At 32.7% G+C, this 17,985-nt stretch overlaps 1 protein-coding gene across 1 annotated transcript in view; it reads right to left on the reverse strand.

Moving 5' to 3' along the window:
• Nucleotides 1–769: 769 nt before the first annotated feature.
• The window catches only part of IKKepsilon (I-kappaB kinase epsilon), a 29,153-nt gene continuing 11,937 nt past the window's right edge, over nt 770–17,985 (reverse strand). Inside the window, exon 2 of the mRNA XM_072526643.1 lies at nt 770–9,371. Within this exon, the coding sequence (XP_072382744.1) occupies nt 7,603–9,371 (1,769 nt within the window). The 3' untranslated portion in view covers nt 770–7,602. The remainder of the gene's footprint in view (nt 9,372–17,985) is intronic.

Genomic DNA, 17,985 nt, shown 5'->3' on the forward strand with positions numbered 1-17,985 from the left:
ATAAAAATTTTTACCTAGAGACATAAACTGGCAAACACAAACCCTTAATTCCAGGACAAAACGTGACAAAACTATAAGCCGCTGTCTTTTATTAGTTACTATATCAAGAATTTGAATACCAAGTGATTATAAAACAAAATTAAATATTTGCATTTTCATGCTATCTGTAAGTTTGAATATAAAAATATATAGTTAACGCCAAATTTTCAAATTATATGCACTTTATGCTCACTTTTATAAAAATATGCAAAATTGGACATTTTTGCATTTTTTATGCATTATATGCAAAATATGCAATTTGCATATTTGCCTAAGTCTACTAATAAGCAATCTGAAGACACAAGTCACAAAGCTCGTCGTTGTGTTCTTCAAAACATTTGAGTGCCCATTTGCATAGTGACCGTATCTAGACCTGGAATTCTTCGTCCAACTTAAACTCCAAGACTAAACGTCCCCTTCGGTTAATTTTTATATTACCCACAGTAATACCCAACTTCTAGGCATACTTTCTTCCCATCCACGTTCAATTTATGTTACAATATATTTAAAAAAAAATTGTTAGCATTGGTTAACAACTTCAAATTTTATAGATCTAACTGGGTAAGACTGTATACACAGGTTTTATTTGTGGTTGTCTGAAATTTAAGAACAGTAACTAAATAACCAATAAATCCATTCATTTGTGACAATTCAAACTCTATAGCGAATGTCAGATGTCTCTTGGTACTGTTATGTTCGGAAAATGTATCATCACAACTAAATACTTAAATAATAAAAAAGTTTTATTTAAAAGATATATTATTTTAATCAGTATATACAATATTAATATAGAAATTATCAGATGTCTATTGCTATTGTCAGTCAGTTAGGTCTATTACAGTATAAAATGTGGACAAATATTTAAAGATAAGAATTTTTAATGCTTGTATGAAAGTTAACAAACAGTATATTTCTATCAGTTTCCATAATTTTTCCTACAGCAACGTTAATCTACATTTCAGATTATCCAGACTGTCAACTGGTACCCGATTTCAGTGGTATTAACACAGGTTAGCTGTTTAATAATAATGAAAAAAAAAAAGATTTTAATTTCTCAGATTAATCTAGCGATAGAACGGTTTTGACCTAAATAATTCTTAAATTAATGAATGTTACAATAATTCTGAATTACATAAATTCCAAATGAGTAAGAGAGTAAATAAGACAATAAATGTTAACTGCCACATTTAAACATATTTTGTTTGCTTTAAAAAAAAATTAACTTTTGTTTTAAACGAAAATTTTTATTTCATTTAAAAAATACGATCTTTGTTTGATTTGTTCATGTAATAAACGATCTTAAACCAACTTAATTAGATATTTATACTAATTATATAAATTTGTGATTATCTTATTATACAATGCGTGTCGAAAGTCTTCATCATCCAATTATTTTCTGAACTATACAACTTAAATTAATGAACTTTTTGGCTGAACAAGTGAACTAAGTCACCTGTTTATAATTTTTATGTTTTAGTGGCGTAATCATTAAAAATGGGGGACGAGCGTCATTTTGTAAACTTATATTAAAAAGGATCATATGGGAATTGGTGGCGGATTTAGACATTTACCTTGGGAGGGGAACTTCCAATGAAACACCAACCAAAAGACACAAAAAAGATAAACCCAAACTACACAAAAAAAGTTTTCTTTAAATGGAAAATAATATATTATTTGAAAGAAGTTGTGTAATTTTGAGACAGGGTGACAAAATTTCGTAGACTGTTTTTATTACGTCTAAGAATGCAGTACTTGAAGTGCGATTATGTTGAAACAACGTAAAACTTCCCACGAAAATAACCTATTTTCCCCCAAGTATCTAATAATATCTATATTGTTACTAAAATTTTTTAATTAGTTTGGCGATCCGTAATAAAAAAAGTAAACCTCAGACTTGATCTCATTTCATAGTTTACTGTCGCGATGTCAGCTGAGGTGAAGTTTTTTGAGTTCACTAGTGAGAAACCCACGGACCTATGTGGTAAGTTTAATTTTTTAACCCCGTTCCATAAGCCGACACTCCTAAACTGTTTCGTACCGTACCGTTTTGCACTTCCGTTCTTCTGCCGATAAAAAGAGAAATACTTGGGGTAATGTACCCTCATTATTTTGTCGACTTCTGACCGCCTACCTACTTTTGGGATTAGAATCTGGCCGACAAGGTGAATGCACCTCCATTCACTGCGATTTTGGGTGAGTGTAAATATTTTTTTGTAGACTATTTTCGTTACAGTTCGCAATATATTTAGTGGTAAATTAATTGATTTTAATACGTGTCCTTATATTTCTTGAGTATTTAATAAATACATGTTTTTAAAGTTTACTACTTTATTGAAGATATATAGTCAGTTCGCTATGTTTACGAGGGTTTCGGATTAACAAAATTATGCTAATGACTCATTGATAACCAGTTGCAGTAAACGACTTCCCAGAAAATTAGGTAAAAACTGCATTAATGGTCATATTTTAAAATACATTAAAATAATATTAGGGTAGGTATAAATTTGTTACAATATTGCAGTTGAATTGATTCTTTGCCAGTGTTGACATTGTATGTTTGGTGGAAATATTTAAAAATGCCTAGACGTGTGTTAGATGTAGATAGTCTAATTTGTAGTGTACATAAGTATTTTACGGATGAAAAAGAAAATGGCGGTCCTTTAAAATCGGTAATGTCTGTTCAACAACGCGTATGTGATGCTCTAGGAATTAGTGAAACCAAACTAAGAGGAGTATTACAAAATCGCAATAATGAACGGCCGAAAGATATTCGAGATGGAAAAAAAAATTGAAATTCGTGATACCATTTATCGAATGCGAGCCAACAAGGAACATGTGACCTTAAATACAATTCTCTCGGAATTAAAAGATAAAAATTTGACGAAATTGGCAGAACAAGTCTATGGTAAGTGATACATAATTTGGGTTTCAAATTTCAAAAAAGGAGGATAACAGAAAAGCCCTTTGTGAAAGAAGTTCTGTTGTGCATAAAAGAATTAACTTTCTAAGAAAATATTCTAAATTAAAAGAAGAAAGGGCAAATTTTATATATTTAGACGAAACATGGATATTTTCTAGGGGTGCAACCAAGAGAATATGGCAAGATGATAACGTAAAGTCTATCAAACATACTGATGGAGAAGGGAAGCGACACATAATTTTACATGCAGGAGGGAAATCGGGTTTTATAGAAGGTGCTGATTTAATATTTTTATCTAAATCAAAATCAAGTGACTATCACGATAATATGAACACAGAAATGTTTGTAAAATGGTTACATGAAAAACTTCTCCCAGGTTTAAGTGAGCCCAGCGTAATTATTTTAGACAATGCACCTTACCATTCTGAAGTATTAAACAAAAGTCCAACGAATTCTTGGACTGTTAATAAAATTAAAGAATGGTTGACAAAGCAACATATACCATTTACACAACATATTTTAAAATCAGAATTATTACGCTTGGCAAATATCCACGCAAAACCAAAAACCTTTGTTGTGGATTAGATTATTGAAAGTTACGGTCATCAAGTTTTACGTCTGCCACCGTATCATTCCCAGTTTAATCCCATCGAATATATATGGGGAATAGCAAAACAATATTATGACAACCATATTGGGCCTAACGGTTAGCGACGACGGTACTTACAATAAAATTTTTAATCCGAAACCCGCGTAAATATAGCGAACCGACTTTAATTTCTTTTGCAGCATATAGGTAAACATATCAAATTTTAGTAATTTCGCTTTTGAATTGGTTAATATGTTTTTTTGACAATTTTGAATCTTTTATAAATCTCAGGTAAAGATAATGGCGCCCTATCTGAAGCTTCCTAGAATTTAGCATTTCTTGTTTTCTTTTAGTGACTAGTCACGTCCTTACCCACCCCAATGATGCTCCCAATTCTGAGCAACGCGGCCTTTATAACGTTCCTGTATACGGTTACAAAGAAAGTAACGACAACGGAAGCCGACTGATTAATTTTGCAACATCACTCAATATGACAATATTCAGCACATGGTTCCAACACAAAGTACCATTTTCTGATTGATACTGGGCATGGCTCGGACGTCATGAATTGTCGCAGTTACAGGGGAGAAAATGTTGATTCGTACCATCACTTAATTATAGCGAAAATATGGGCAATAATAACAGAAGCCAGAACAAAGAAAGGAGTAAAGCAAATAAAGTATAACGTTAATGAACTTATAGACTCTAGCAAGGTCGATGACCTTTTGACCAAAATGTGTCTGCCAATATAAACGAACAGTGACACAAACAAAAGGTGGTACAGTAGACATGTCAAATTTTTGATAGATGTCAATAAATGAACAAGTCGATTACATCAGGATATGGCCTATTCAAACGTTTTCCATAGTTGAACACTACTGAATTGTTAGGCAAATTGTAAACTATTTTTACACTGTAGCCATTTAACATTGGGGGATGGCTATTTTGAAATATCGGCGCAGAATCACATAAAACTCTGGGAAAATAATAAGCGATAGCTTTCAAATGATGTATTACCTGTTATGTGAATCCATAAAACTATCTTACGGAATGACGTCCTCCGTAATTTTTGATGATTACCCCACTAAAACATCATAAAATTTAAGAACAGGTGACTTGGTTTATTTAACCAAAAAAATGTGTAAAGCAGGAGTGCTAGGAGCACGAGCTATAGAGACTTAAAACAAACTCGATAAAATCGCAATATAAATGAATCTTATTATAGAAAAGGGCGGATCTATTTTGAGGTGGATGTGACAGGTGGCATTCGCATTTTTGCAGAAAAAGTTGTGTTATAATAATGATTGACTAAAAATTACTAATATTTAAACATTTTGGAGCAAAGTCATAATGAAATAATATAGCTTTGTCTTATTCAATATTTTTCAAACACTTAGATTGCACTTAGGATCTTCATAATTCGTCGAAAAAATTTTTATAATAGAATAAAATAGCCCACCAAATTTCATTAAAATCAATGTAATAAATTTCGCACAATAATTTTGCAATCTAATTTTTTTTAGAATATTGCACAACAAAATCTAGATCACATAGAAGTTTGTTAATTTTTTTAGCCATAAAAAAAGCACTTTTCCTATCTAACGAACTTTATCGAATAAAAATTGGATTATTTGTGCGGCCTCAGGAATATCTCGGTAACTATTAGCTTAAATTAAATCCAAAAAAACGGCGTTATAAAAGACACGGCAAGAACCTTCTTTTAAAAGAAAAAAAGTGAATTACGAGCAGTGATTCCTGAGATACAACCTCAACCATTATCTTTCTTTTCTTTCGTGATAAATTTTTATGTTCTCATGAGAATTCTAAAATATGGCAAAAATCGTGCAACGTTTTTAAAATACTTATAGAAAAAACATTTTATTACTGCACTCTAAAAATATTCTCCATTGTTAAGAGAGTCATTTTCAAAATGGGCTAATAAAATATTTCTCTTTGTTTCAGATTTGAAGTGATTTATTAAAAATAGTGTTAATAGACTGAGACTTTTTAGTTACCTATTTAGAAAAACAGTTATACCTATAATAGCGAACAAATAATAATAATGAACTTTTCAAGTGACGATTTGTATGACGATCCTGATTTTTATGCCAAGTGAGATAGACGAATCAAATTCAGATTCGATTGGGTATTCCGACGAAGATTCTGATCATGAATTGACTCTACGAGTACCTCCATCAGCTTCTAGTCCAACCTTTAGGGATGACAACAATCAACCATGTACATCAACAGCTTTAACCGAAAGAGAGTTAGTTGAAAATCAACTAAAGAATGTAGTCTGGGAGATGTGTCAAGAAGATAATCTAAATGAGTTTGAATTTATTGCAGAATACAAAAATTGTTTGAAAGAAATATACAAAGCAATGTTTGCAAATGCTAAACCATTGGAATATTTCGAACTATTCTTAACTGACGAGATAATTAGTGTAATAGTTGATGAAACCACACCACTACCTACACCACTCAAATACTTACGACTGGTCAAGATATCTCTCAGCGATCCAAACTTCATCAATGGCGACCAGTTGATAAAGCGGAAATATATCGATTCCTTGCTCTTGTTGGATGGATGGGATCGGTGAAAGTACCAGTTCTTCGCGACTATTGGCGAACAGATAATTTGTATAATTTCCTACTAGCCAGGTCTGTTATGTCCAGGAACAGATTCGAAATCATTTTGAAAATGCTTTATTTAGAACACGAAAGTTCCAGAAAATTATCGCTTATATAAAATACGAAACGTTAACAATATGTTTAGCAGCAATTTCCAAAAAAATTATACGCCTGGAAGAAAAATTTGTATCGATGAAAGTCTGATTCCATGGGAAGGACGATTGCTCTTCCGACAGTGTATACCCAATAAACGCATAAAACTATGACATAAAAAGTTGTGTGGTGACAAAGGATACACCTGTCATATGTCAATATACTGTGGAAGATAAAAAATGGAGAGGTTGGCGTTGCTGAGAGTGTAGTAATGGAGCTCATTGTCGATGTTCTGGATGAAGGTAGAATTTTATAAACGGACAATTACTACACTAGCCTTTCATTGGAATATCGCCTGCTGGACCAAAATACCCACTTAGTTGGTACACTCAGACTCGATCGGAAATATTTGCCACAACATGTTGTTACTGCAAAACTAAAAAAGGGAGAATTTGCTGACAGCATGAGTAAAGATGGTATAGGTATTTTAAAATGGAGGGATAAGAGAATTGTTTCTGTCCTTACTACAAAAGATTCTGCATTACAGACTGTAGAAAAGACTACACGTTCTGGAAGTAACATCACCAAACCCAAGTGTATAGTTGACTATACCACAGGAAAGTCTTCCATCGACCAAATAGCGTCATACAGTACAGCATTGAGCCACTGTACCAAGTGGTACACAAAATTATTATTTGAAATTATATGGGGGACTAGCATCGTTAATGCTAATTTTCTATACAACAATAATGATTTGAGAATGCAGAAGTCCCTTAAAATTACTGAATTTAGGGAACAGATAATCCGTTCTATGTTGCAAAAATACGCAACTGATGTACCATCACCGCCAAATCCGCGTAAGCCTGGACACAAATTAATTCAAAAAATGATTGGAGATCCACCACGAAAAAACTAAAGGTTTCCGGAATGCTACAAAAAGTATGACAAAAAAGAACTGTGGTTGATGGAAAAATCAAATTTGCAACTCAAGTACAAACAATGTGCACAGGATGCAATAAAATTTCTTCATTTAATATTTCATTTTTTTAATATTTACCAAAAAAAAAAACATAGTATCCACAACACATTCGCGTGCGATGAAATTTGGTGGGCTATTCTATTCTATTATAAAGATTTTCAAGGCGAGTTATGAAGGTCCTAAGTCTAGACAACTTTTTCTGTAAAAATCCGAATGCCATTGGTCACATCCAAATTTAGTCGTTTTATCACAGATCCCCCTGGTCTATTAAGCAGTCCTTGGATTAAACCAAAAATAATTTTAATTAAGATACACTTACTTATACAATTATTGTCATTTCATTTAATTTGATTACATTTCTGTATTATCATTTGCATTAATTTTTTTTATGATTTCCATTGTTGATTCGTTCAAGTAAGTTGTGAGTTTTATATTTTCATTAAGAACATCTTTAATATTTTTACACTCTTTATGGTATTCAGTAAAACACTGTTTTAACTTTTGACTTTGCAAATTTCTTACCTTGGGCATCGTATTTTGTTTGTTAGTGCTTTTGACAAAATCCGTGTAATCAGAATTTTCAATCGCAATATCTTCTTCAAATTCCGTTAACTTGCTTTCATATTTTTTAACATCTGAAATCAAAATTTCAGATTTTAGATGGATGTTTTGAGCTATTTTATACCAATCGCCAAAATTTTCGGCTAACTGCTCATACTGAGGAAACACTTCATGCTCAAATAAGTTTTTCAATCTATTCAGAGTCTGAGTAATTTTTATACGTTCTAATATATGAAATTGTTCATCATTATAGCTTAATGTACGTGTAGCTCTATCCCTTACTAAATGTTGCCAAGAATCTCTTAAATGTTCTACTTGACTTTTAGCCCTAGCTGGAGAGAGTGTTTTATAAGGACACTTAAGATTTCTATTAGTGTTTTCCCACTGTAATTTAAGATTGGAATCTGTACAATGCGTTTTATGCAAATTTGTAACACCCTGTACAGAGATTATTAAAAAATCTTTACTCAGACTTTCTAATTTTTCCACAAAATTTATTTTGTTATTATAGCGACTGATTTGTTGTGAAATTTGCAATATATCTGCAGTCTTTTGAAGCGTTAAAGTTTTATCCAAGAGATGTTGTGTATTTTGATGCAGTTCTTGTAATACTGTTGTTATGTACTTTGTAAAATATTGAACAGTATCTCTAATAAGCTTACTAAACAACGAATATTTATCAATCTGTCGTTTATATTGATGACCAATGCTGCATGCAGATTTCGCTTGAGCAGCATCATTTTCTACAGACATTACATTAGAAAATTCGTTAAATTTCGGTAATTCCGGATCAGGTATCACAGTAATATTATTGTTTTCTCTATCAAATAAAAAATATGGATCTTCTTTACTAGTGTTTGGATAACCTGTTATTAAAGTATATTCTTCTATAAGATTTTTTAAAAGATTATTCTGGTAAATTAAAATTTGACTATTTTCTTTAATTTCAATTTGCTCTGCTATATAACTTTGTAAATGTGTATAATTTTCTATTGGAAGTATATATATTTTAATTAGCTGGGCTTTATTTACGTGAAATATATGAAAAAGTTTACGAGAAAGAATCACATCTACTTCATTAAAAAATTTGTCAAATGACCAAATTTTTCTATGATCCGCCTCCAATAGACCCGCTAATAAAGGAGTTACTATCTTTTTAAGACCATAACTTAACTGACAATTCATTGGAAGCTCTCTTTTCCATTCTATTGGTCCACCCTCGCGATATTGTATACCGGATATTACACCACTTTCTTTCTTTGTAGTAATTTGATGCATAGTTTCTTTATTTCGACGTCCTCCATATGGTCTAAAGGGTAAGTTTCCTGTAGCAACATGATACAATGTTACACCAATGGACCACAAATCTATAGTTGCACCAAAAGTTTTGTTAGCAGGTTTCCGTAGAACCGCCCGTTCATACATATCTGGATGCAAATATTCTTCTGTACCATACAAAGATTGAAAGTATTGGCCTTCTTGAAGTTCTCTCGCGGCTCCAAAATCGGTGAGTTTATATACAGTAGTACCATCATCACGAATATATTTCATAATATTACCTGAAAATAAAAAAAAAACTTGTCATAATCATAACGTCCCTTTCCAGATAAACGAGCCTATCTCAATTTTTATGATTTTTCAAGAGATCGAACAAACAAAAAGTGTCTCCTATTCTAAGGTTATTGTGGAAAAACCATTGGAATACCTTAGTCATTGCTCGACAGTTGAAACTATTAAAAACAATAGGCCAGATGTACCTGTATATTTATTTGTCGACTACAATTTACCACTAGCTTCTTGAGCTTACTCAAATGAAGAGGGTTTGCTCATTGACTGCCCCCAAAACTATCCAGCAAAGCTGATACGCGAATGCTTCTCTTACCTGAACCTGAGACAATCAAATATTATACCGAATCAACGTGGAGTATTTTTGGATCTCATTTTCCGCAGTATTGAAGACTATCAGAAACTGTCAGTGTATGAGGCAGTGGACACTTTGCTTCCCAATAACTTTCAGCATGTGGCAATTACTTGTGACCTTAGTTTTAATGGTAATGTTAAACAATTAGATTATAATACTACACATTTTAACTATCGTAATGCAAATTTTGTAGGTCTAAATAATTATTTTTCTTCAGTTGACTGGAATATTGTTTTTGATGATTCAAATATTAATATCTCGGTAAATAATTTTTAAGAAGTCCTTTCTGAAGCAATATCACTCTTTGTTCTGAAAAAAACATATAAACCTTCAAAATTTCCTCGTTGGTTTTCTCCAGATTTAAAAAACTTGTTATTTCAAAAAAAACTGCTAATGCTAGATTCAAACATACTCAGTTAGCAGCTGATTATATCTTATTCTCAGATCTTAGAACACAATGCAAAACATTAACAGATCAATGCTACAGATCTTATATCTAAAATTGAGGAATCTATTCACTCAGACTCGAAACAATTTTGGAACCATATAAACTCTTTGAATAAAAGCCACGGAATTCCAAATGTCATGCATTTTAATGACTTGTTAGCTGAATCAAGTGAGGAAATAGCAAACTTGTTTGCGAGCCATTTCTCTAGTGTCTATCGTTCAGACAAAGTTAATTTAAGTAACTTCAATTTTAAAGTAAAAAATTCTGTTGACATTCTATTTATCCAATTTTCACTTTTCGAAGTCTTTGAGTCTATAAATGGTTTAAAGGATAAACTGAGTTATGGCCCTGATAATATTCCTACACATTTCTTAAAAATAGGTGTCTACAGTCTATCCAAACCCAAGGTTAGTAGATATTTAAGTAGGTTGTCTCGTAACTATGTGGGCGAAGCGAGGGGAAGGCAGAATGCTTACGTCACTCATACGACAAAGTCAAATTTGACAGTTGATGGACAGTTGTCTGCACGTCTGAGTTTAAGTTCACGTTTGTTGTTGTCTCTATTCTATAGTATCATTAGTTCGTTTATTTGTTTAGTTATGATTTAGTTTTTATTTTTAAGTATAGGTATAAGGACAATATTATTTATAGAGACTTATTATTTAGTTATTTGTGTACATAAACACTTGTGAAGTGTGTTTTCGTAGCCGTGATATCAAGGTTTGTCATAACAAGTATATGTAGTTTTGTACGTTATAATAATGATATATTTTTTAGATGAGATAAGTATATATAGCTTGAAGATTTGTGCTTGAAGGACTAATCATTTTTTGTATTTTAATCTAATAATAAATTATTTATATTACCTATTGGTTTTTTTTGCCTACCACTATGATAAAAATGCTGCAAATTCCAGGAAAAACATAATAAGTAAGTTCTTACATATTTAGTATTTTTGCTTTTGAACTTTTTCTACTGTTTTTTTTTGGGTTTTTGTGCGAAATAAACTGTTATCTCCATTTAAAACACACAATATTATCACTATAATCAATTCTATTTTTTGTCATCAGACTATTGATTTTAGAAAAAAAAATTGATATAATTACTAATATAAGAACCACTTAACATCCCTATACCGAAGAAAATCCCAAAATATATTGCAAAACCTAAGTTTTTGAACCTTATATTAGCATTAAAGCTTATGGCAATTTTAAAAGTGTCGTATGGGTGACGTATTCCCGCCTTTAAAAAGCGAGCATTTGATTGGTCTATAGTTACGAGACAACCTACTTAAATATCTACTAACCTTGATCCAAACCTTTACATGTATTATTTAATTTATGTTTGAGACTACACACCTTCCCTAGTAAGTGGCGTGACAGTTATATAACTCCTGTATTTAAAAACGGTGACAGAGACAATATAAAAAATTACATGCCTGTTGTTATGTTATCTGCTATCCCTAAACTTTTTGAACTAATTCTAAACAAATATCTTACTTGGCATTGTAGGAATCTCTTGATTAATGAGCAACATGGATTTAGGCAGGGTAAATCTACATCTACAAATCTTGTTTTGTATCATGATTACATTATCAGGGCTTTCGAGAATGGGTACCAAGTGGACTCCATCTATACTGATTTCTCGAAGGCCTTTGACACAGTAATCCATTCTTTCATCATCATCATCACTGGCTCGACAACCCTTTTTGGGACTTGGCCTGTTCCAGGATTCTTCTCCATTCTGATCTGTTTCGTGCTTTTTTTCTCTAGTTTTTTATTTTTAAGGTTGTTATATCATTTTCTATTTGTTCTAAGTATCTCAGCTTCGGTCTTCCTCTTGTTCTTTTTCCTACTGGCATCTGTTTGAGCATTTTGTTTGGTATTTCACCTTCTTCCATTCTTTCTACATGTCCTATCCAACGCAGCCGTCCTATTTTAATGAATGTAAAAATTTTTAATGAATCCATTCTTTACTCATCTTTAAATTAAGATGTATTGGCTTTCCTGAGTGGTTTCTTTCATGGTTAAGTAGTTATCTTGATGAAAGAATTCAGTTTGTTTTTATAAAGGGTTCACTTTCAATTCCTACCTTTGTCAGTTCAGGGGTACCACAAGGTCCACATGTGAATCCTCTTCTCTTTAATTTGTGTATTAATGATATTTCTGAGGTAATAAAGATTTGTCAGTTTTTGCTATTTGCTGATAACCTTAAGTTATATTTTAAAGTTTCAAATCTATCTGATTGTCTAAGGATCCAGGAAGACCTTACTTGTATAATTGGTCTCTTTCCAATGGTCTCCAGTTAAATAAAGATAAGTGTTTTGTTATATCCTTTAGCAAATCTAAAAATAATGTTGTGTTTGACTATCACATTAATGCACGCCTTCTATCAAGAGTGACTGAAATAAAAGATTTGGGATCTTTCAGTACCCACATATAGAATTTTATATCTTACTTTCGTCCGTAGCATCCTGTCTTATGCTTCTATAGTATGGTCACCATACTATTTTAACCATATTCACACCCTTGAAAAAATTCAAAATAAGTTTCTCCGGATTTGTGCTTATAGATTAAACTTAAGGAACATGTCTTCGGTAGAACTAAGGTCAAGGCTAAATATCAGTTCCTTAGAAGACTACAGAACTAAATGTGATCTAGTTTCTCTGCATAAACTACTTGACCATACCACTGACTGTTCTGATTTATTAAGACTTATCAACTTTAGATGTAACACTAGAATTCTTAGAGACATGCCTCTGTTTTCTATAAAACACTATCACACCAACTATGGCAAATTCTCTCCTATTAACAGGATTCAGATCCTGGGAAATGACTTTAGCCAATCTCATGATCTGGTGGATATAAAATCTGTAAGATTTAAGCACTGTTTGACTGAGTATGTTAGGAATCAAAGATAAGTGACATTTAACTTAAAGCATTCATTTCATTTCAGTTTATTAAGATCATTTCATTTTATTTAATTTTATTAAGATCTTCAGGAAATTTAATTTAATTTACTTAATTTAATCATTTGTTTAACAATAATTATTTAATCATTATTTAATACTTAGTTTTAGTATTAAATAATATATTTTATTTTTTTTTAAATTTTGTAAGGAGACATCCCATAAATAAATAAATAAATAAATATTATTTCTGTTTGTGTATACAGACCAGAGAGGTATTATCAATGTCATTAATTTTTTTTAAATATAAAGCAATTATCTAAAATAAAATAAATACACAAGATATTCCAGCTTTCATGAACACTTATTTTAGGGAAGTGGAGTTCCAGCCCTGTATCTTCAAATTAAACGTTTCATTTTAGAGCTACACTACAGATTTTCGTTATGATAATTAATCTGACGCTTTATCCATTGAAACAACTTTATGTCAGCCTATTTTTTTTTCTTTCTACAGTAGACTCCCTCTATAACGAAAACTGACATGACAGACTAATTACCTCGTTATAAGCCCATCTCCTTATATCACATTAACTTCCTATAGTGAAGCCATTCGAAGCAATATATGATGCTAAATATTGTTTGAATGGCGTTTTTGAAAAAAAGTTGTTTACTTTTATTGTCAATGAAATACATTAAAACAAAAAAGAGTTGTTTACTTTTATTGTCAATGATGTACGTTAAAACAAAAAATCTGTATTATGTAAATCTGTATAAAGCATATTTTCAAGGATAACATAAACTATTGCTTCTGCAATTGGAAGAAGTCTATCATTTTTGACTGCTTTAAATTGTCCAGTATTCTATCTATTATATTTTCTAAAGATGTGAAACAGTTTTATGCTTCTTCATTTGCGTTTTGTCTTTGGATAAAGTTTCTGACAACGTTTAAAACACTTTCCACATCTTGTCTATTAGGACCTATATGATTAGGTGCGAATGGTCAACCCCCTACAATGACACTTGTGAATCATAAATTGTAAATTTCCTAGTAAGAATCATACATTATAAGAAGTTTATTGCGGGCGGCAGTTAAAAGGGGTACCTATTTATTTCTAGCCACGGCCGGGCCAAAAACGTAAAAAAAAACACATTTTTCAATCTTATTTTCTCTCGTTATAACCAAATTCACCTAGCTATAGAGGGTTATAGTTCAATAGAAATTTCACGGGACATCTAATGTACCTCGTTATAAGCGAAACCTCGTAATAACCGTGTTCGTTATAGAGGGAGTATACTGTATTTCTCTTTTTTGAGCAATTTGATTGATTTTATTGTTGAGCAATTTTGATACAGGATTTTGTTTTTAAACTTGTTTTAAAAAAGGTATCAGGTTTCGATTTAACTATTCAATTTAACTATTTTGATTCACATTCACGTTCGTATTAACGACAGCAGTTTTACTATCTGGAATTTACCTTTCTTTTAGAAACTTTAATTCTTAAGGTAGAGTTTAAAGTTCAGGAAGTATTCTCGATCAAATGGGCATATAATTTAATGATTATATCTTTTCCACAAATGGATACCACCACATAAAAAGCATTGTAGGACGGATAGAGTTTTTGGCGCGATCACCTGTTCAAAAAAAGAGAAGTAAATGCAGTCCCAATCGTGTTTTTTAAAAAAATAAAATAATACAAAATAAAATAAAATAAAATTAATTTAAATAAAATAAATTAAAATATAATCAAATAAAATAAGTTAAATTAAAATAAAGTTAAATAAACTAAAATAAAATATATTTAAATAAAATACAATAAAATCAAATAAATTAAAATTAAAATGAAATAAATAGTAGATGTAAACCAGAATGCAAACCAGTAAATGTTTACAATTTGCATATTTATAAGTCACTGTATTTGTAAAAAAATGCTAATAATTCAAAAACTCTTAAAAATGGGTATAGTAAAATTCAACTAAGTGGGGCGTAAAGGGGTAGAATGCGAAAACGTGGAGTTGCTTCCAGTTTACTGCACTTGGCCTCTTCTACTCAAATCCGACTCTCACCTTCACGCTGGTGCCCCCTGTTAAACCGAGCAACCCAACTGGAGATCCGGTATCCAACCCGGGTGGAAAGTTGGGTCGGAAACTGACGAGAGCGGGTGAACTGGTCCTTCAGGTTGGGGGTTGGGCGTAGGGTTAACACCCCGACACCGTAAAAAACAGCATGTTACGGGAATTCGAGGTAAAGTTTCCGGACTGAAATCTAGACGACAACTAGGCGCGAAAAAGGACAATGATTTCTCATAATGATTTTCTCGTGGAATGTAAGATCTCTATACAGGACAGGAGCCTTGCAGTCTCTCATTAACAGTGTAGAAGTATATAAGAGAGATATAATTGCACTTCGGGAAATGAGATGGTTAGGAAATAAAATATTAGAGAAAAAGAATTAACACAAACTAGGAGCGGGATTAATAGTCAATAAAAGAGTAAAGCACCTTATAATAGACTTCCAACCCTTCAATGAAAGACTATGCACACTAAGAATCAGAGGTAAATTCTTTAAATATTCAATAATAAATGCCCATGCACCAACTGAGGAGAAGCCGGATAAAGAAAAAGAACAATTTTATGAACAACTGGAAAATATCATACAACATTGTCCTAGAAATGACGTAAAGGTCTTAATAGGAGATTTTAATGCAAAGATAGGTAAGGAGAGGGAATACATGCCAACCATTGGAATTCACAGTTTACATGAAGAGTCAAACAACAACGGAAGTCGACTAATACACTTAGCCTCCTCAATGAACATGGTGATTGCCAGCACATGCTTCAGGCACAAAGATATACATAAGGGAACATGGAGAAGTCCAGATGGGAATACAGTAAACCAAATCGACCATGTGGTGGTTGACGCAAGACACTTCAGCGACGTGATAGACGTACGTGCGACGCGGGGCGAACATAGACACGGACCATTACCTACTACACTAAGAGCTAGAATCTCCAATGCAAAAAAAGGAAAGGTTTAAAAAGAGCGTTGAAGAACGATAAGAGATTCGAGGAAAGTCTCGAAAGAAAGCTGGAAGGCTGCACGGATGTTATAGTTGAAAATGGCAGTGTAAAGCCATATTGGAAGAAGTGGCAACTGAAGTTATCGGAAAGCAAAAATGTAAAAAATTAAGATCAGACTGGTACGATGAGAAATGCGCACAAGCAACGCAAAAAAAAATCAGGCATATAGAAGACTCCAAGGGCGAAGAACGAGACAAACAGAGGAAGAGTATAGGCAGCTGAGATGAGAAGAAAAACGAATACTTAAAAAAAAGAAGAAAGAGCATATAGAGAGCCAACTAAAAGAACTAAAGAGCTATAAGGTACAAGCAGAAACGTGAAAGTTCTACAAGAGGATTAACCAGAACAGCAAAGAATTCAAACCAAGATTATCAATCGTTAGAAATAGAACAGGGGAGATCATTGGTGATCAGGACCAGATACTAGAAAGGTGGGCAGAAAACTTCGAGGAAAGGTTAAATATAAGAGCTGAGACAGGGCTCCACGAATCAGAAATCCAACTCGAGGATATTGACGACGAAAGAGAGAAAGATAACATCCCAACAGAGGTAGAAGTCATCCAAGCTATACAAAAATTAAAAGAAAACAAAGCTCCTGGGGCAGATGGCATTCCTTCAGAACTTTTAAAGCATGGAAAAAAACCTGACATACTGTATATGTAGACTGGTAGAACTGATCTGGAAGTAAATAAAGTTGCCAGAAGGTTGGAATGTAGGTATAATTGTACCTATCCACAAGAAAGGAGATCAAACAATATGTGACAACTACAGAGGAATAACCCTCCTAAACGTAACATACAACATATTGGCATATATTCTTTACGACCGACTATCGGGATATTGTGAAGACATAATAGGTAAATATCAGTGTGGGTGGTTTCGTAAAGAAAGATCAACGACCGATCAAATATTCCTTCTAAGGCAAGCTCTGGAAAAAACATATGAGTATGGCATTGATACTCATCACCTGTTTGTTGATTTTAGATGTGCCTATGATAGTGTTGAAAGAAACGCACTGTACAAGGCCATGATAGAATTCAGCATACCAGTACACTTAGTAAAATTGGTGAAAGCGACTCTTTCAAGAGTCCAGTGTAAAGTTAGAGTGCAGAACGGACTTTCCAGAAAGTTTCAGTCTCAGATAGGACTTAGACAAGGAGACAATCTATCATGCCTTCTATTTAATATTGCACTAGAGAAAGCGATAAGAGAATCTGGAATAACAACCAGAGGAACTATTATTAATCGCAGCGTACAATTACTAGCGTACGCCGATGACATCGACATTATTGCAAGAAGAAAGGCGGACGTGGTCGAATCATTCAAGGCGCTTGAAGCAGCAACAAAAAGAATGGGACTAGAGGTTAACACTAGTAAGACGAAGTATATGAAAGTATCAAATTATATACAAGCAGCACAACCCGAAGATGAGGCGAAGAGTTTATATACCTAGGCTCACAAATTAATCAGAATAATGCAGTAAGTGCAGAAATTAACAGAAGGATATATCTGGCAAATAGAGCCTATTATGGATTAAAAAATTTTTTAACAAAAAGCCTAGTTACAAAAAGAACGAAACTAGTGATATACAGAACTCTTATCAAGCCCATCCTCACTTACGCGTCGGAAACATGGACGATGACAAAGAGCGATGAAGAACGTTTAAGATGCTTTGAGCGTAAAATCCTCCGGCATATCTATGGAGGAGTTCAGGAGGGCGGATTATAGCGCAGACGCTACAATTTCGAATTTTACCGCCTGTATGACAAACCTGATATTAGGTTCACCAAAATAAACCGGCTGCGGTGGTTAGGTTACA

Source organism: Diabrotica undecimpunctata, chromosome 3 (genome assembly GCF_040954645.1).
Source record: "Diabrotica undecimpunctata isolate CICGRU chromosome 3, icDiaUnde3, whole genome shotgun sequence".
NCBI lineage: Eukaryota > Metazoa > Arthropoda > Insecta > Coleoptera > Chrysomelidae > Diabrotica > Diabrotica undecimpunctata.